Source organism: Myodes glareolus, chromosome 7 (assembly GCF_982192425.1).
Source record: "Myodes glareolus chromosome 7, mMyoGla1.1, whole genome shotgun sequence".
Classification (NCBI taxonomy): domain Eukaryota; kingdom Metazoa; phylum Chordata; class Mammalia; order Rodentia; family Cricetidae; genus Myodes; species Myodes glareolus.
Window position 1 is genome coordinate 3,911,633 of NC_142032.1, and position 20,825 is coordinate 3,932,457.

Sequence of the window (20,825 nt, forward strand, 5' to 3'; positions counted from 1 at the left end):
TCAGAATACTAAATTAAACATTGCACTGCACAATGACACAATTAGTTTAGTTGTAGGAACAAAAATCCCAATTTTCTCTTCATTATTTTCTAACACAGCTGCCTAAACAAGACCTAAGCAACAATGAAGACACCAAGAGATGGACTAACATAAAACAAGAAACATTCATGGGACCTAAACAAACAGGCAACTAGGAAATATTGGAAGTGGGAGAAAGAGGCTTCCCCAGGAAAACAGTCCCCCCCGCCAGTTGTTTATCTAAAGCAAAGTGATCAGCCCTGAAATCATCACTGAAGCTGCACAGTAAACTCAGACCATATGAGACCAACCCAGCACGCCCAGGAGCTGAGACAGCCAGACAGGCACAGGGCAGGAACGGCTGGAGCCTGAACACCAGCCACAGAGAGCACCCAAAGGAGTAAGGTCTAGATTTATGGTTTGAGATCCCGAAACAAAAAGAGTAAGTATTTCTGACATTGTTTGGGCAATTATTTTGACACTGCTGTGATTTAAATAAGAAATGTCCCCGGTGGGCTCACGAATTTGAACACTTCTCTCCCGCTGAGAAGACAGTGTAGAAGGTTATGTTTAGGAGGTACAGCCTTGCAAGAAAAATAATTACACAGGAGCAGGATTTCAGAGATTACATTCCTTGATGCAACTGCTGTTCTGTGCGTGCGCATACACCTCTATCTCTGCCTGTCTCTCTGTCTTGTATAAGAAGTCTCCCAACTTCTTACGTGTAGATAAAAATGTCGTCACCCAGTGTCTTTAATTTTAAAAGGCAAACAACGGCAAAGACGTAGAGAACTGTGATGGATGACTACTGAAAACGCAAATGTGTCCCACTGCGTGTCTGGAGTGAATCAACACAGTCAATGTAGAATGAGCAGATGACAGAGCCAACCTAGTGCTAGCAAGGTAGAAAATGATGAATAAAATATTTCTTCCAACAATATGCAAATGAGTGCTTATAACATACTTCACAACTTAGAAACTGAAAGATAGCTCAAATGTCCATTAACTAATAACTATTTTGACATGATATGTCAAAGTAATATTATTTGACAATAAAAGTTAACACTTCTCATACATGATTAAACTTAAACCTAATGAGTCTTTAAAACATCTTACATGAAAATTTCAAGAATAATTCAACCTATACTGATAATGGATTTCTAATTGCCAGGGAGAAGGGGAGCAGGACAGTAAGGGGGACGCTGCTAATAGGAGAGGGTGTTTTGTTTGTTTTCCAGTTATGATTTTGTTCTTTTGTTTCTGTAGAGGGGGTGATGAAAATTCTGCCAAATCAGACTGCAATCACGAGGACCCATTTCTGTCAATACTAAAACTCACCGGGTTGTGCTTGGGAAGACAGCAACTTCCATTGCATCTTTGTTATATCTTACTAAGGCTGTCTTAAAAGTTTTGCTTTTGACGACATTATAAAATATAAAACGTTTTATGACTTTGGAAAACAGATTATTAATATACTAGTCATTACATACTTGTTAGGTATAGGTATGCAGTAAATTTTGTATTAGAATAGTCCCAAACATCTGATATTTACTAAAAGAGATTCACTAATACATTTTACATATAAAGTCATACAAAATTTGCATATTTCCCTTAATTTTGTATAATTTAGTATGTAAATATGGTATTTGAGAAATCAGCAAATGAAAGATAAAATGTGAAACAAGGAATAAAGAATATCATTAATGATAAAGAAATACCAAGATATATGGTTAATATGCAACTGTTGGAAAGAAGAATAAACATTCTTAACATAATCTGAACAATTTAAGATAAATATTGAGGCATATTTCAATGAATACTAAAATTAATGTATATTAATATTTTAGAACTTGGATTTTATTTATCCTTCCTGGAAAAGCATTATAGTTTTTCTTAGAACTCTTGCAGATTTTCTTTTTTAAAAAAACTATCTTTGAATAGTTACTTTAATAATTTCTGAAAAAACATATTAAAATACCTTTTATGTGAGCTCATTTTGCAAGAATTCCCCTGTGTATTAGGCTTCAGAGTAAAGCAGCACAAACGCACCTAAATGCAATTGTTTAAATTTATACTTCACGGCAGTTTCCATACTATTCTGTGTTGTCAGCATTCGAGACCACTGTTTTCTGCTGAATAAGCACCTATGACACCATCATGCTGTGGCCTTTGGTTTGGGAAATTTTATTTGGCAATGATTTTATAGCCTATATACACACCAGAGGGACATGACATAGTCACATGTATTTCTGTCCCCATGAATATAAAGCTGCAGTAGCAACTTATAGCAGAACTAAACAATGAGGGTAAAGAAGGAGGTGGAAGGGCTGTTCAGCCGAGTTACAAAGAGCACACTGTAGAAACACAAAACCAAGCAGTCATTTTCCACAAAACAACAGCTTCTGGAGGTTTGGAGACCATGCCATTTAATCTCTTTTGCTTTCTTCTGTGCTAATTATGCTTAGTGAAATGTCATGTATCTTACCGATTTCACATCTAATATGGTAAAATTTTACATTAGATAAAAATATAAACGACCACATAATTCAAAGTTCTGTCATTCACACTTGAAATAGGCTCTTCCAGTTTGTCAGTCTTGCTAGCCTTGAGACGAAGAAAAACCCCAAATCTCAGCTTCATCTGCTCTCCAGTGAGTAATCTGTTTGGGCACAATAAGGGAAGGTCTGCCTGTTGTGTCATTGTAAATAGTGTCTCGGGTGCAGTGCCACAGACAGTCATGAATCTTTATCTCGTTCAGCCCAGCTGTGGGTAGAGTGCACATCTGGCTGCTAGTGTGTGAAGGAGTGCACATCTGGCTGCTGGTGTGTGAATAAGGGTGCACATCAGGCTGAAAGTCTGTGGGTAAGAATGCACATCTGGCTGCTGGTGTGTGGGTAGGAATGCTCATCTGGCTGCTGGTGTGTGGATAAGGGTGCACATCTGGTTGCTGGTGTGTGGGTAAGAGTGCACATCTGGCTTCTGATGAACCCACTAAAAAACATGCACACCCATTCCTCCAGACACAATTCTGCAGAGAACTGGCTATGGACACTTGAATAACCCTGTGATTGGAAACCTGGGCATGTTCAGACAGGAACTAGGCAGTACAATCTATCCATTCAAGCAAACAAACATTACTGGCTGATTTTTTTTTTCTGTCATGTTGCCAAATTCTTCAAACTGGTAATTTTGTCTGACTTGCTCAAGATTCCCTGTGTTGCTGATTTTCCCTGTAATGCATTGGAGTGAAATTATTTACTTATTCACATCCTCTTTCAGTCATAAAAAATGACCAACAATATGAAATAAACTTGAGGATGATGCAGGAGGCTTGACCTATGAAAAACATGTCAACTACAGAGAATATGAAAAGTGTCTGACACATGGAAAACATGGATTTGAAAGTTAAAGAGTATGGTTGGAATCACAGCACAGAGGCCGGGAACATATTCCTAAAGAATCTGGAAATAGTTACCTGTGTAACAAAAGAGTCTGGAAATAGTCACCCGTGTAACAATTTTGGACAATAAAAATTTCAGAAATTAAAATAAAATCTCTTGAACTACTTTCAGAATAAAGCTGTTCCTCTTTTCCTGCAAATCAAGTATAAAGGGGGTTACAACCAGAGAGATATGTGTATTTATATGTGGAGAATGGAGCTCTGTATTAAATTAACAAAGGTTTAAGGGAATCTGACATCATGTCAAATGATTTGCAACATTTAATAGCAACAGAAGAGGAAGGACCATGAAGGTTAACTTCCTAAATCAAAGAAATAAATTATAAAGGAGGGACCAAGTATCCTGAGAGGTAGGTAAAGAATCGTGTTCAGATGGGACATAAGACAAGGGAAAAATAATCATGGATTTGTTAACATCAGCCTAAAGTACTTTTAAACAATAATGTCATTGAATTCAGTTTTGCAACTAATTCAAGAATGAGTATTAGACCTTGTGTGAATATGTTCACCAGAAAACAAAGAAACAAGTGTCAAGCCAGCTAATAAAATAATCTAGACTGCTCACTGGGTGTACAACTAAATCTTATGTAATTGTGGGGGAGGCAGAGGGGTGTGTCTGTGTAGATGAGAGGACAGGTGTGCATGTGTACGTGTGCATGTGCGTGTGTGTAGATGAGAGCACAGGTGTGCATGTGTGTGTCTGTGTGTGTGTGTGGATGAGAGCACAGGTGTGCATGTGTGTGTCTGTGTGCGTGTGTGTGTAGATGAGAGGACAGGTGTGCATGTGTGTGTGTGTGTAGATGAGAGCACAGGTGTGCATGTGTGTGTCTGTGTGTGTGTGTGTGTAGATGAGAGCACAGGTGTGCATGTGTGTGTCTGTGTGTGTGTGTGTGTGTAGATGAGAGGACAGGTGTGCATGTGTGCATGTGCGTGTGTGTGTGTGTGTGTAGATGAGAGCACAGGTGTGCATGTGTGTGTCTGTGTGCATGTGTGTGTAGATGAGAGGACAGGTGTGAATGTGTGCATGTGCATGTGTGTGTGTGTGTAGATGAGAGCACAGGATACTCAAGTGTTGTTCTTCAGGCACCAAATACCTTTGAGATTTTCATAGTCTTCAATGGCCTGAACCTCTCCAGGTAGGTGAGGGTGGCTGGGCAGTGAGACCAAGGGACCTGCCCACCTCCCTTCCACAGCACTGGTACTAAAGACAACATACCTCAACACTGTCTGCCTTTACACGAGTTCCAAGGAGCCAACTAGGCCTTCAAGCACTTCACTTACTGAGCTTCCTCCCTACCCCGAAAATCATGTTTATTATTAAGATATAATATAGAAAGTAATTTTTTAAAATATAGATAGTACCAAATTCTTATAACATAAAATTTCAAGCAATATATTATAATATGGTTAAATATCATATCGAAAGAAATAAAAGAAAAATGTTGATCCACTAGATGAAATTATTTCTATCTAGTCCCAAACAGACAAGTATTTGACTTTTTCTGCCCCAAAGCCATTGTTTTCCAAAGTCGAGGCAGTAAAAACTACCCATGAAAAGAGAGCACGAAAAGTGACATACGCCATTATCAAACCTGGTGAACCTGAGCTCCACATTACAGAGACAAATACAGTTCGGAGAATCATACCTAAAGGGGAAGATCACTAGATTTGTCCAAGTTGAATCGAATGTCTACTTAAAGTTAAAAAAAAGAAGGAAAATGGAACTTTTTGCAAATAAAAGTAGGAAAAGCAACCCTGAGTAAGAAAATATCACTAGGAAGAGAGACCCTAGGAAGGAAACAAACATGGGACACTCCTTAGTTTCCTTTTAGGAGAGATGGACAGAGAAGAAACACATTCCCTTGGAGACAGCAGTCCCTGCTGGGGACGTAATGAGTTGGTGAGGGAAGGAAGTAAACCAGGCCATGATGGTCAGAAGAACCTTGCAGCCTGACTGACTAGCAGTCAGAGAGCTTCTTTATTTATACAGAATTCAGTAAGTAAGGATACATTCATGTTGTTCCAAAACACAGATCATATCATTTTTGTGTTGGGACATGTATATCACTTCCTCTTGCTCATGTTTTAGTCATAATGAACTATGACAGAACAGTTATCATTTTCAATCATTTTCTCTCATTTTGACATCATTGATAAAGAGTTATCATTGTTACTCATTAACCCCATAACCCAGTTTTTAAGAATCTAGAGGTATATGACAGCCTGTTCTCAGGCTGGTAGCTCTGGTTGCTTCAAGAATGCTAGAACCAAAACAAAATCTTCAAGTCGGGCATAACGCCACATCCCAAGCAGTGTATTATTAATTTTTAATGGTCAGAGTGCCCAGGAAAAATCCCCAGAACAAAGCTGCTGCAGCTATTATTATAATGTCTGTGTTTTATATATTTATAGAATCTGTCTAGATGTCTAATCCTGGCATTCTGTTGTCCTTGGTCCTAGGACACCACGGAGGCTCTGCATGTGCTAACTGTTCTCAGAAAGGGAGGTCCTGACAGCTCGTTCTTCCATCCTCTTCCCGCTCCGTTCTTTGCTCCTCCACGAAAGTCTCTGTAGGGCAGAGGTACCCTCAGCTCATCTAACTTTGTTGCTGTCTATGCCACGTCTCTGCCGGGTGTGCAGTGGGAAGAGACTTGTGTCCTTATCTGTGGGCAACTCCTTCAGCCCACTGAATCTCAGTAACCTGTTTACATTGACTTTGTTTTGATTATCTTGTTCCTGCACAAGTAGAGTGACAGATGTTTCAAGAATATCTCACAGCCCATAAAGAGACCTCTGGCTTCTTTATGTGGGTTACAACCCCCAAAGCGTAAGGAAGACCTTCAAGTAGGTGAGGATATCTCCCAAAAGCGTAAGGAAGACCTTCAAGTAGGTGAGGATATCTCCCAAAAGCATAAGGAAGACCTTCAAGAAGGTGAGGATATCTCCCAAAAGCGCAGGGGGAGAGGGGTAGAGTGCTCAGGACTATCCTGGACATACTACTTAGAAATAGCACTCCTGGGAGAAGGCATAAATAATTCATAAGAAATTTTCCATCAATCCAATATCCACAAATTGAACAAATATTAAAAGTCTCCCAAGTGCGCAAAGGTGGAGATGAACTCCACAGGCGGCACCATGGCCATCGTGTGGCCTGGCCCTGCTGGGTCTTTGCCGTGCAGCCGTGCTGGCTTTGTGACGTCTGCCGCTCCCGCCAGATACGTCTGTGCTGGTTTCTGATGAACAAAAAGACCTCCTCATCCTAATAGCAAAGTGGTACTGACCTGCATTCTACCCCAGGCTTAAAAATGCTACTGTCATACTCTAGAGTGTTTATCATATATTAAATGTTTCTGTAAGTTAATTACTATAGAAACTAAGAGGACACCAAAAAAAAATAAAGTAAGTTTTGCAGATGAAACTTTATTAAAACCAAACTTGAGTGCACCACTAAGAGAACTTATTCGTAATACAAGTCAAATCCATTAAGTATTTTGTAATAAATTTAGCCAAAAGAATATGAAGAATAGAAGAAGCAAAACTATTAGTCATACAAGACGGGAAAAGTATTTTCTTTTTGTACTTATATTTTATAAATAAATAAGCATATGAAATCTAGTCAGCTATTTTATGGCTAATAACATACTTAGCTGCTTTATGTGAAGAAAGAATTACAATGAAAAGCATGCTACCCGTAATGACTATAGGAAACTGAAGAATAGATTAACACACTGTCCTCAGCTATCAAGGGACCACTAAATTATCTCTGGAATGGAATTTCCCAGAGCACTCAATCAGAATAAATCTCTTTCCCCCTTATTCTATCATCTGTTTTACTCATAATACAATGACAGTGTTCCATAATGTTTGTAAATTTAAGTTATAACATACTTGGTGGCAGTCAGTAGGCATTCAATCACGATGTGACAATGTCAAGATAATTCTTCCTTGTAAAGAACTGCAGTGGGTGCACTTGGTGCTAACTCCAGAAAAAGTCACTATTTTCTTCTACTGCAATTTATAAGTCAGTTTCGAGAGAATATTTTTAAAGGTATACCAAAAACGCATCACTTTGAATATATTAATTATAACTTCAGAGTCTCAAAATATGTCAGTGTCCCATTAAGGAAATGAAATTTAAAAGCACTTCCCCTTGGAGGAATTCAACTAAGAGTAAGCCCAGACTAGAATTCTATGCCTCCCTGTGTCTTCTGTCATTTTCTGTCTGTTGTATGGGTCTGACTCTGTGCCTGTTGGATGCTGCCTTGTCTGATCTGTCCCTGCCATTATGTCTGAGTCCTACAAAGGTTTCTGCATGGTGTTTATTGAACAGGGTAGAAAGCATCACATGGGGGAAGGAATGAGGGACACTTTACACATCTTTAACAGAGTTTTCAAGGGACAAAGTCACTAACTCCAGCTGCCCCCATCGCCTCAGATAACAAACAAAGGCTATCAAGCAATGTCCATGTGTTGTCTTCCATGCTTCTGTCAGATATTCACTTTATAAGGATGCTTTCAACCCATTTGCCGATTTACTCTCATAGCTACACACACGCACACAGTATTTGAAGGCAGCGGCATGGAAGAGTAGTTAATGACATAGTTACGTAGCCATGACTTTAACCCAAATCTCACAGGAAGGTCACAAAAGGATATCTGTGAGTGTGAGGACAGCCTGAGCTACACAGAGAGGTGCAGGACAGCCAGGACAGCACAGTGAAACCCTGAGAAACAGAACAAACTTACAGCCGTGCGTTCACATTGGTGGTAGGTTAACTGCATGAGAATCCAATTTAAATAGGTTGGTTGAACGTAGTTCTCTTAGGAGAGGACAAGCAAACAAACTTTTTTACACAGTAAGACAGTAGTCCTAAATGGCCTCAAGGTGTATACATTATTAACTCTGGTTATACAATCTAGTGAAAGCTTCAGTCTCTTTGAATATAAGAGATGTTTTCATAATAATAAATCGCCAAATTTGGTTTAAAAAGTATTTTCCTGTGAAATAATTTTGGGGTGGTCTGCTCCGCACTGGCCATGCTGAGCAGAAGCTGTGCCTTTCAGCCAAAGCCCCACCCTTGCTCTAATTGTTTGTTTCCTGAGGTGATGTCTCTCACGACTTAACTCACAGCTGCCTTGAACATAGTATGTAGCCTTGAATACATGGTTCTCCTGTGTTGGCAGCACCCAGTGTTGAGATAACAGATGTGTGCCACCATGTCCACCTGTGTTACTCAATTTTATTAACATACTAAAACCTACCAATGTTGTGAATGGTGACCAGCACAATTTCGCCACAGGAGCAAGATTCAGGGTTAGTATTCAAGAGAATCTCTCTCAAGAGGGTGGAAAGAAGCTCAGTCGGCCCAGTGCTTGCAACACAAAAACCAAAGTTCAAGCCCCAAAAGTCATGCATGAAAAAGATGAGTCTGTGGTGAATGACTTGAGCTGCACAGGCCAGGGGGCCTGCATCCTTCGGCAAGGCTAGAGAGCAAGGAAAGAAGCGACTCCACACCCATGAACACATGAGCTACTCCACACCCATGAACACATGAGCAACTCCACACCCATGAACACGTGAGCGACTCCACACCCATGAACACGTGAGCGACTCCACACCCATGAACACGTGAGCGACTCCCCACCCATGAACACGTGAGCGACTCCCCACCCATGAACACGTGAGCGACTCCACACCCATGAACACATGAGCGACTCATGCACACCGTGGGAGACAGACAGGAGAAAAGTGAAAAAGACATCAAGCTGTCATGGCAATGGGGGACCCAAGGGAACATGGAAAGGGTGAATGGGGGCTATATAATCAAAATATACAAACATATGAAATTCTCAGACAATAAATGTATTACTGTTTAAAAATTGTTCACTAACTTGCACACATGTACCATGGTACCATGACATGCATGTTCCCACCCCTGTATGGTGCAGGAGAATTATCTGTATTCTGTCAATCATATTTTAATAAAATGCTGATTGGCCAGGGAGGCAGTATAGGCAGGAAAGTCCGACAGAAAGTAGAGGTGGAGCAAAGAGACTGGGAGTATGCTAGGAAGCTCCCTCTTCCACTCCTGCGCAGACCACCGAAGAGGCAGCAAGTAACTTGCCCAGCTGAGAAAGGTACGGAGCCATATGGCTAACATAGATTAGAATAATGGGTTAAGATAAGTCATAAGAACTAATAAGTAGCCTGACCTAATGGGCCAATCAGTTTATAATCTTAAGGAGTCCTGTGTGTAATTTCCTTTGGGGGCTTGCGGGCTGTGGGGTACCGGGCGGGACAGAAACCCCAACAAGCCGGCCCCCTCATGTTACATATGGCGCCCAGATGTGGATAACTGAATCCACAGAAAGCTTGAGAAAGTTTGGGAAAGAATAGAGTAAAGCATGTTTTCTTGGTAGCAGCAATTTCTCAGGTCTGCTCTGCTTGCTAGAGGCAAGCAAATGCTCTCATCTAAGAGAGGCTTCCTGACTCAGCTTTAGCTGCAAAACTTTGTAGCTCATTAAGAGGTCCTGCCACAAAACACTTAAACGGTGTTGGTGAAAAGCTGAATGCATGGTTTTCGGCTTTCAGCCATAGCAGGAAAAAAGTTGCACTGTTGTTTTAAAATGCTGACTTTCTGGGTTGTCCTGCCAGGACAAACTCTGACTCTTGCAGGCAAGCAGTCCGACTGAGTGTGGTCTGTGAGCAGAATGCTGCGACTTGCTTACTAGCAAAGACCTTGAAACGTCATAGAGTTGTGGCAGGAAAAATGGCTTCTGCTGGTATCTCAGCCATGAGGCTGGAAAGCTAAGGAATGGGCTGGATCTAGCTGTCAAAGCCAGGGCTTTAGTCCTACCGATATTGCTTAGTAAATTAAAGGCTCATGTGATCAGAAAAAGAGAGCTATACAGTAAAGAGAGATTCAAAGAGGAAGAAAACCTCTTAATGGTTTACAGTGTGTTAAAAATATATGCAGGATCAAAGTTAAAGTTCTAAAAGTAAAAAGAAAGAGTGTAGTTGGGTGTGGTGGTACACACCTTCAATCCCAAAGCCTGGGAGGCAGAGACAGACAGATTTCTGTGAGTTCAAGGTGTTGTAGCACACACCTTTAATCCCAGCACTGGGGAAGCAGAGACAGAATGATTTCTGTGAGTTCAAGTACAGCCTGGTCTACAGAGTTATTCCAGGACAAAGATATACAGAGAACCTGTCTCAAAAAGTAAAAGTAAAAATAAAAGAAATAGAGGTTAAAATAAAGATGGAAAATATACAAAGAATCTTGATTCTGTATGCTATTATGCTCTCTTTGAATTGTTTGAATGCTGAGGAAGGAGCAACAGCTGCTAAAAGACTTTTGTTTATAAATGCTGCTGAACTAACCCAAGATAGGCATTTTGAAAATACCTTGGCTTCAAAACTGAAGTCAAAAGGTATGTTATTTTGTATTTTGGAGAAGAGATTTTGCTTTTGTTTCCACAGAAAATGAGAGGCTATGGATTCATTCTGAGTTAAGAAAAATCAGCTTTGATCAAGGGAGGCCACCTGAGAAATCTCTGACAGGAACAGATGGCCCAGATGTCTGAGTTCTTCATCCAGAACAGGTTCAAGACTGCTGCCTGAGATGATCAAGACTCACAGGATACTCCAGTCAGAACTTGATTATAACTCTAAATTTTCTTTAGGTCCCCATAAGATCATCAGCGCCCCCAACCAGCAGGAAGTAGCCTGAAATACTACGCCCACATTCCCAACAAATGGACTATGGGTATTTTCCTTTGTTTAAAAAAAAAAAAGAGGGAAATGGTGCGGGAGAATTATCTGTATTCTGTCAATCATATTTTAATAAAACGCTGATTGGCCAGGCAGGCAGTATAGGCAGGAAAGTCAGACAGGAAGTAGAGGTGGAGCAAAGAGACTGGGAGTATGCTAGGAAGCTCCCTCTTCCACTCCTGCGCAGACCACCGAAGAGGCAGCAAGTAACTTGCTCAGCTGAGAAAGGTACGAAGCCATATGGCTATCATAGATTAGAATAATGGGTTAAAATAAGTCATAAGAACTAATAAGTAGCCTGACCTAATGGGCCAATCAGTTTATAACCTTATGGAATCCTATGTGTGATTTCTCTTTGGGATTTGCCGGTTGTGGGGTACCGGGCGGGACGGAAACCCCAACAAGCCAGCCCCTTCATGTTACACCTGTAAACGTGCACACATACATACATGTGCATGCACACACATACAAGAATAACAAATAAATATTTTTAAATCTGGGAATTCTAGCATTCATTTGCAACCTTAGAGCTGGGCAGGGAGAGAACGCAGATCCCTGATGCTCCCTGGCAAGCCAACACAGCAGCTGGGGAGTTCAGGTCAGAGATAATGCCTCAAAAACAGCAGACTGAGGAACAAGTGAGGTAACCACTCTGACGTGCATACAATATCCATACCACCCTCAAACACATGTGAGCCTGCAAATATATACATGTGAGCACACGTGCACACACACACTGAAGATTTGTTGTATCAATATAACATAGCTTCACTTTGCTAATAAGGAAAATGGGAACTACATTTACCCAATGTGATAGTGGAAAGCAATACGGTACCAAAATTCAAACTATTTTTGTTGTTGTTGTTGTTTGTTTTCAATACAGGGTTTCTTTGTATGGTCTTGGCTGCCCTGGAACTAGCTCTGTAGACTATGCTGGCCTTGAACTCACAGAGATCCACCTGCCTCTACCTCCCAAGTGCTGCCCAACTCAAAATTCAAACTCTTAACAACACTGTATTCTACTAAAGCTAACAATGGCTATAGACACGTAATCTAATATAAATCTACAAATACACATACAAGATTCTAAGAAAGCATGTTTAATCTTTAATTACAGCAATTAACTATAAATGCTAGAATCTAAAAACAATCATAAAATTACCCAAATCTATCTATGTAGCATTGACAATGTAGGACGGACCGGTTTTCAGAGGTTAAGCTTCTAAAAGAAGCCTTAAGGACCTGGAGAGATGGCTCAGGGCTCAGAGCACATTCCACTCTGCTAGAGGATCCACGCTCAGGGCCCAGAACATGGCAATAAATGCATGCTTTCTGGCTTTTTAAATTTTAATTTTAGTCATCAAAACATAATTTCCCAATGTGACATGGTGTTTACTCGTTAGGTAACTAATGTGACCATTAAGAAGATCAGTTATTTTGATAGATCACAAACAACAAGATATCATTGTGCCACCTTTTAAGACCTAAAAAAAAGTTAAGGATTATTTAAAGTTCATAAAAATCTATAACAATGATAAGATAGGCATCAATCCTTCATTCCATTTAATTTTCTATTTACTGTGTCTTAGCTTGCCAGATGTGCCATGTCAGTAACAGAAATTAATTTGGAATAATTGAACTAGTTTTAAATCTAGTAGAATACTATCCCCAAAGGGAAACATATTTCTCAAAGTCCCCTGCCTGCTAAAAATATAAAATCTTCATAACTATTTAAATTATTTCATAGCTATTCTAAAGTGAAGTGTTCTTTTTGCCCATATTGGCAAAAGTTTGTAGAATCAATCATATACATTCTGATATATGACAAAAGTGCAACCAACTAAGGCTGGAGAAATGACTCAGTGGGTAAGATCACTGGCTGCCCTTCCAAAGGACCCCGGTTTGATTCCCAGCACCCACATGGTAGCTTAAACATCTGTAACTCCAGTCCCAAGGGGTATAACACCCCCTTCTGGTCTCTACGGGGTACTGCAAACGTGTAACACTGTACACTCAGGCAGAACGTTCATGCAAATAAGATAAAAATAAGTATTTGTTTTTAATTACAAAACAGAAAATCTACATACAGTAGACTTCATCAATATGATCAATATATTGTATGAGAAAATATTTTAAAAATTAAAACATAATTTAAGACATCAGATATTTTTGTATTTTATTTTTAAATATTCAGTATTCTAATTTATGCATCTGTTAGTGTGTGTGATTGTGTATATCTGTGTGTATGTGAGAGACTTATGTGTCTGTGACTCTGTGCGCATGTCTATATCTGTGTCTATGTACGTATACGTGTGTCTGTCTGTATGTGTATGTGTGTATGTCTATATCTGTGTCTATGTATGTATACGTATGTCTGTCTGTATGTGTATGTGTGCATGTCTATATTTGTGTCTATGTACGTATACGTATGTCTGTCTGTATGTGTATGTGTGCATGTCTATATCTGTGTCTATGTATGTATATGTGTGTCTGTCTGTATGTGTATGTGTGCATGTCTATATCTGTGTCTGTGTATGTATACGTGTGTCTGTCTGTACTGTGTGTGTGCATGTGCACTTGGAGGCCAAGAGATGATGTCAGATACCTGGGAGCTAGAGTTACAGGAGGCTGTGAGTCACCTGACACAGGTACTAGGAACCAAACACAGGGAGGAGCAGAGGGTGTCCCTACCCCCTGGAGGAACAGAGGGTGTCCCTACCCCCTGGAGGAACAGAGGGTGTCCCTACCCCCTGGAAGAACAGAGGGTGTCCCTAACCACTGAGCATCTTTTTAACCCCTGAAAATTTATTCTCAAATCTTTGAAAATAACATATTTATCTATTTAGTTTTACCAAAAAAGGAAAAAATATGGCACAGTTTCTCAGTTCTTGACTTGTAGGGCATCCCGGCAAGAAAGCTAAAAAAAAAAAAAAATGAAAATAAAATAAAAATGAACTTTGATTCATCACCTCTCCATCCATCTCGGTACCGGGAGCCGTGTCATGGAAGTGTGTCATGCAGTTTACCCTCCTATCCATACGGCTTTACTTGCAAATGCTCATGGTGTAATGTGTTGTTGGTCAGGTCCGTGGCTCTGGCTTTGGAACATCATCAATACTGGACCCCACCAACATCCCACCCAACATCCTGCTACTTCCCGAGTCATGGAGATCCCACTGCGAAAGTTCCACAGGACCAGGCACCTGACACTCCAGCAGGTCACAGATGGGGTAGATGCTGAACCTCAAAACTTTTATATTTTAAAGGATATTATGATTTTTTTAAAAAAAGATAATCTACAATATAGAAGAAAATATCTGATAATCGCAGTCTTATAAGATTATTATAAAAATGTCTTATAATTTGGGGGGAAGGAATAACAACAAAACAAGCCCATTATTAAAAATAGACCAAAGCTCTGAAAATAATATCTCCAGAAACACAATAGCAATAGCACAAACAAACAATGGCACAGAGACTCAAACAGGTATTTATACGCCCACATACATAGTACATGTTACTCAAAATATTCAAATGTAGATGTATTCAAGTATCTCTCAAAGAATGGACAGGAGAGATAAAAATGTAGCTTAAACAGATAGCAGAATGTTGTTTAGCCTAAAAAACAAAGAACCAAAACTGTGATTCTACTCATAGGAGGGACCTAGTCAAACTCAGCATTCTGTGGTGGCCACAGGTCTTAAGATGGAAAGAGGGAGGGCTGGAGAGATGCCTCAGAGGTTAAGAGCACTGACTGCTCCTCCAGAGGTCCTGAGTTCAATTCCCAGTAACCACATGGTGGCTCACAACCATCTGTAATGAGATCTGGTGCCCTCTTCTGGCCTGCAGAAGACATTCAGACAGAATACTGTATAAATAATTAATAAGATGGAAAGAGGGGTGCAGAGCAGTGGGCGGTGCGGGGCAGTGGGCGGTGCGGGGCAGTGGGAGATGCGGGTCAGTGGGCGGTGCGGGGCAGTGGGAGGTGCGGGGCAGTGGGCGGTGCGGGGCAGTGGGAGGTGCGGGGCAGTGGGAGGTGCGGGGCAGTGGGCGGTGCGGGGCAGTGGGAGGTGCGGGGCAGTGGGCGGTGCGGGGCAGTGGGCGGTGCGGGGCAGTGGGCGGTGCGGGGCAGTGGGCGGTGCGGGGCAGTGGGCGGTGCGGGGCAGTGCAGAGCAGTGGCTAGTGGTAGACAGAGAGGTTTCATTTACAAGAGGAAAAAATCTGGAAGAAAATGCGACCCTGTAAGTGCACTTGGTTCTGCCATCACATCCACTTAAAGAGTTAAAATAAATCCCACGCAATGCTATTAAAACACAAATTAAAGACAAGCCCGGGTGGTGGTGGACACCTTTATCCCAGCACTCAGGAGGCAGAGGTACATGGATCTCTGTGAGTTCAAGGACAGCCTGGTCTACACAGCAAGTTCTGGTACAGGCTCCAAAGCTACAGAGAAACGCTGTGTCTTGACAAACCAAAAACATAAAATCAAAACCAAAACCAAAACCCATGAACATCAAACTACCACAACCCAGCAATTCACTCCTGGGATTTGATCCAGAACTGGTGAGAACCACTCAAACTAAAGTCCGTAATGGTGAGCGCACCAGCCACACACCACAGGGCTTGGACTGAAAACATCACCATCAACAGACAGATAAGCACAGTTCAGTAGCCAGTTCCTCCCCCTCCTCTTGATCTGAATTCCACAGCCTGGTACAGCTGACTGCATCTCATGCGCTCCTCTACTGCATGCAGGCCCTGAAACCTTACACACCCCAAACCTTAATATGATACAGATTCTTTTTTTAAATTTTGGATAGTTCATCTATGACATCCTCTGCTCTTTAAATCCCAAATAAGAATATTTCCACTCATTTCCTGTAGGAAAACTGTATTTTGCAAATGGACCCTTAAATCTTGCTAAATCCAAGAATCCCATTCACTGACTGAGCCTGGATCAATCTCTCACACATGAACTTAAAAACCTCACACCCTCTGCTTTCCCTCCAGCTCCACCGTCCCCACTCCTTTCTTGGTGCCCTCCTGTACCAAGCTCTCCTCCTCTCTGGCTCGAGACCCAGTCTTTGGTCTTCTCTTTCTCCTGACTCTCCTGATGATCACCACCAGCACCGTGACTTTGCACACAATGTACATACTAGAAGCTACCACCTCGGGACTCTCCCAGAAGGCCACCCCTCCGCCTCTCAGGACCCCGTCAACATCTCCACGCTGAAGTCTAGCGGTATTTGAAACAATGTAGCCAAACTAATTGTTTTCCATTTCCATCTTTTCTAACTGCGGCCAGGTTGAAGGCCTCTCTTCTACACCCCACATCAACTCTAATGCTTTTACACCGCCTCTCACACCGCCTGGCCTCAGCCTCCACCTTCTCTCACCATCACAATAACCTGCTCACTGGACGTGGAACCTTGACTGCTTACTTAGAAAACAGTACCTAAAATGACCCTGTTTTTCAGGAGGTTTTCTCTGTCACACCTTCATGCCAAAGTGTCAGTGGGTCTTCAACTCAGAGTGGATGTCAGAGTTCTTACATCTCCCACACGACACCGCGTTCCCTCTCGTGCTCCCGCGTCTCCAGACCTATTCTCCCCCATCAATTCACGATGAGTATTTCCCTTTCTCTCACTATTTCTAAGGAGATTTATCAGAGCTGGTAGTTTTGTCTGGAACATTCTTCTCTCAAAAACTGTGAAAAACTTCCTCATTACGCTCCAGAACTAGATGGTGAGACACTACCGAGGACACCACATCCGTGAGCCACAGGGACACGGACAGATCAAACTGGTACTCATCTGGCCAGCAAGGCATGTCCACTGACAATACTGACATGTTCTGGCAATAATTAACCTATTGGACTGAAGGTCTACTCTACAAGACAAAATTCAGACCTAGTTACTGGGCCAAGAACCATTAGCTGACTGAGTCATAAACTCTAGGAAAGAAGTTACTGCCAGCATTCTGCTAAATGGACACAGTATTAAACTGCACTCCATATACATATCTGGTCTACTAGACCAATGGCTAGTAAGATCTCAGCTGTCGTCAGAAGAGCTTCCTACTGCAGATGGCAATTAACAGAGACTCGCGGCTGGTCAAGGTGCAGAGCATGCGAGACTGCAGTGCTCAGCCCTGGGACAGCGACATTGTCACCCGCCCCACAAGGTTCTGGATCTACACAGTGCTCAGCCCTGGGACAGCGACATTGTCACCCGCTCCACAAGGTTCTGGATCTACACAGTGCTCCGTGCTGGATGGACAAAGACATTGTCACCCGCCCCACGAGGTTCAGGATTTACACAGGAGAGGTGTTGGAAAGACTATAAAAGCAGCTGTGGTAGACGATGGCTGTCAAACAATATTTTCCACTTGCGGCAGGAAGGCAGTACTCACAAACCCACCGCAGCTCAACTGCATGCATATGACCAGTCTAAGATCAAGACAGTTGAAAAAGGGCCCTGGAGCCCTGCCCCTTGCTGGGGAGACACCTGCAACTAATGGCAGCAAGGGAGGGAGAATCAGTTTACTTCAACTGTGCACCCACTGGACGGTTCCACAGCCGCACACACGCTGTAGCACGGGTGGACTTCGTGGGTTTAAAGAGAGTGTATGAAGTTGGCAAAGGAAAGCAGGGGCTACAACTACAATAAGATGAAAAGAGAAACCGTGCTGGCGTGAAGAGTCCAGTCAAAACGGCTTTATTTGTAAACAGTGGTAGAAGTCTCACCTGCTCAGGAATCGTCTATAACTGTCAATTACTCCAATCTCCTACAAGAACATAAGTATCTGCAGTGATCACTTAAATAAATAAGTTATATGCACTTTTACTAAATTTCTTATAATAAGTATGCATTCAATATGGAGTAAAAGTATAGTATTTTAAAATAAGCATATCATAGTATTTTTATAGTTCTCAGAGTCTTCAATCAAAAACACTGAAGATGGATAGGAAAATTTTTAGGTGTATTCTCCAGAAGAGACCCCTCAATTCTCACTTTCTTCTGGTTAGCAAACACACACTAAAGTCAAAGAATTTACCTGTGCACTGCCCTCCATTGGTGGGGTCTCCATAATAGCCCGGCATGCAGTCCTGACACTGCCTCCCAGTGGTGAGATTCTTACACTGCTCACAGACGTTGCTGTTGATGCAGGTGCTGTGTCCGTTGCACTGGCAAGCTGAAGGAAAGGGAGAGAGGACCACAGGCAGCTCAATACAACAGAAGAACACAGCTCTCGAGAGACAATACTTTCTAAATCTGATCCTAGCCAAGTCCATAGCGCTGTACCCAATTCTTAAATACAACACAAAGTCAGCTGAGAGCATCAATAAGTCAGAGAATGCATCTTATTCTACGGTCACTGACCTCATTGCTTATAGACGAAGGGGCTAGAGACAACGTGAAACATTACAGGTAGGTGGGTAATAGTTTAATATGCTCACTAAAGAATCATATGAATGTCTTATCCCTTAAATAAGACAAGATTAGATAATAGAGCTTTGATAAAGAAAAACTGAAGTTCTCAATAAATCATAAACGTATTTATACTTAATAACAAACTATGAATACAAAAATTATCAGGCAACAGATCTTTATTACAAGAAAATGAATTGCTATTCAGATTTTAAAAAAGGACTCTTAATTTGAATAAAAGTGTATCTTCTTTCTTTTTTTCTTTTTGGGTAAGGGTTTCTCTGATTAACAGTCCTGGTTGTCCCGGAACTCACTTTGTAGACCAGACTGGCCTCGAACTCACAAGATCCACATGCCTCTGTCTCCTGAAGGCTGGGATTAAAGGCATGCCTTGTGCCACTGCCACCCAGCAAGGTGTATTGTCTTAAAGTAAGAATTTGGCTTTTAAACCGTCTATAAAATAAGAAAATCTAACACAAAAGATCAAGATAAAAGAAAATCAAATACGTGAAACAATATTTAAAATATATAATTTGTTTTTAAATGTTTTAAATATGTCTTTCAAAAAGTTAGTGATGGTCAAGTTAGTTCAGCAAAATCCTTCTGCGTCATCAGCCACCAAAAACGCACATGGAGTTCTTTTATAATAAAAACATTGACATTAAAACTTCTATTGTTGTGTTTAAATGGTAAAGAAGGGATTTTGCAGATCTATGGCAGATACATAATTAAATTGCTCTGTCAAAAAAAAATGAGTACCCACTACACAAAAAGAATTGCCTGAAGAACCAAAATGAGAAATAGACTAGCATACTTTGTGAAATTTCAAACCACATGAAAACAAAATTATCTAACTATTAGCACTTGCTTCTGAAAAGAAGGATGAATTTAACTCTCAAATCTAATGTATTATATAGATTATGACTTCGATAAAAGAGCAGTTCTCACAACAGCAACAATTGGTGTGGTAGCAGCTACACAAACAAGGCCAGGAAGGATCCCTACCACCTCCTAACACTAAAGAACACACTGACTCACCTTATTATTTAGTTTCTCTAGGATCGCAAACTATAGGCTCAATGTCCTTTGTTTATGGCTAGAATCCACTAATGAGTGAGTACATACCATATTCATCTTTTTGTGTCTGGGTTATCTCACTCGGGATAGTGTTTTCTATTTCCATCCATTTGCATGCAAAATTCAAGATGTCATTGTGTTTTACCGCTGAGTAGTACTCTAATGTGTATATATTTTACACTTTCTTTATCCATTCTTCCATTGAGGGGCATCTAGGTTGTTTTCAGGTTCTGGCTATTACAAATAATGTTGCTATGAACATAATTGAACAAATGCTTTTGTAGTATGATTGGGCATCTCTTGGGTATATTCCCAAGAGTGGTATTGCTGGATCTTGAGGTAGGTTGACTCCCAATTTCCTGAAAAACCGCCACACTGATTTCCAAAGTGGTTGCACAAGTTTGCATTCCCACCAGAAATGGATGAGTGTTCCCTTACTCTACATCCTCTCCAGCATAGGCTCTCATTGGTGTTTTTTATTTTAGCCATTCTGACAGGTGTAAGATGATATCTCAAAGTTGTTTTGATTTGCATTACCCTGATTGCTAAGGAAGATGAACATGACCTTAAATATCTTTTGGCCATTTGAACTTCTTCTGTTGAGAATTCTCTGTTCAGTTCAGTACCCCATTTTTTAATTGGGTTATTTAGAATTTTAATGTCTTGTTTCTTGAGTTCTTTATATATTTTGGTGAAGCCAAAGAAAACAAATATAGATCCTCCTGGAAATTGGAAGCAGACAAGATCACCAGGCAAAAGTTGGGAGCATAGGGGTGGAGGTGGGGTGGGGAGAAGGGGAGAGGGGGAGAGAGAAGGGAGAAGGGAAGGATAGGGGAGAGCTTGGGAGAGTGGGATGGTTGAGATGGAGGAAGGATGGATATGGTAGCAGGGAAGAAGATATCTTAATTAAGGGAGCCATTTTAGGGCTGGCAAAAGACTTGGCTCTAGATGGGATCCCAGGTGTCCACTGAGATGTCCCCAGCTAGGTCTTTGGGCAGCAGAGGACAGGGTGCCTGAACTGGCCTTGTACCATAGTCACACTGATGAATATCTTGCATATCACCATAGA

At 41.2% G+C, this 20,825-nt stretch overlaps 1 protein-coding gene across 1 annotated transcript in view; it reads right to left on the minus strand.

Moving 5' to 3' along the window:
* The window catches only part of Atrnl1 (attractin like 1), a 542,404-nt gene that overhangs the window by 410,308 nt on the left and 111,271 nt on the right, over positions 1-20,825 (minus strand). The window contains exon 19 of the mRNA XM_048424018.3: positions 18,306-18,443. Within this exon, the coding sequence (XP_048279975.3) occupies positions 18,306-18,443 (138 nt within the window). The remainder of the gene's footprint in view (positions 1-18,305; positions 18,444-20,825) is intronic.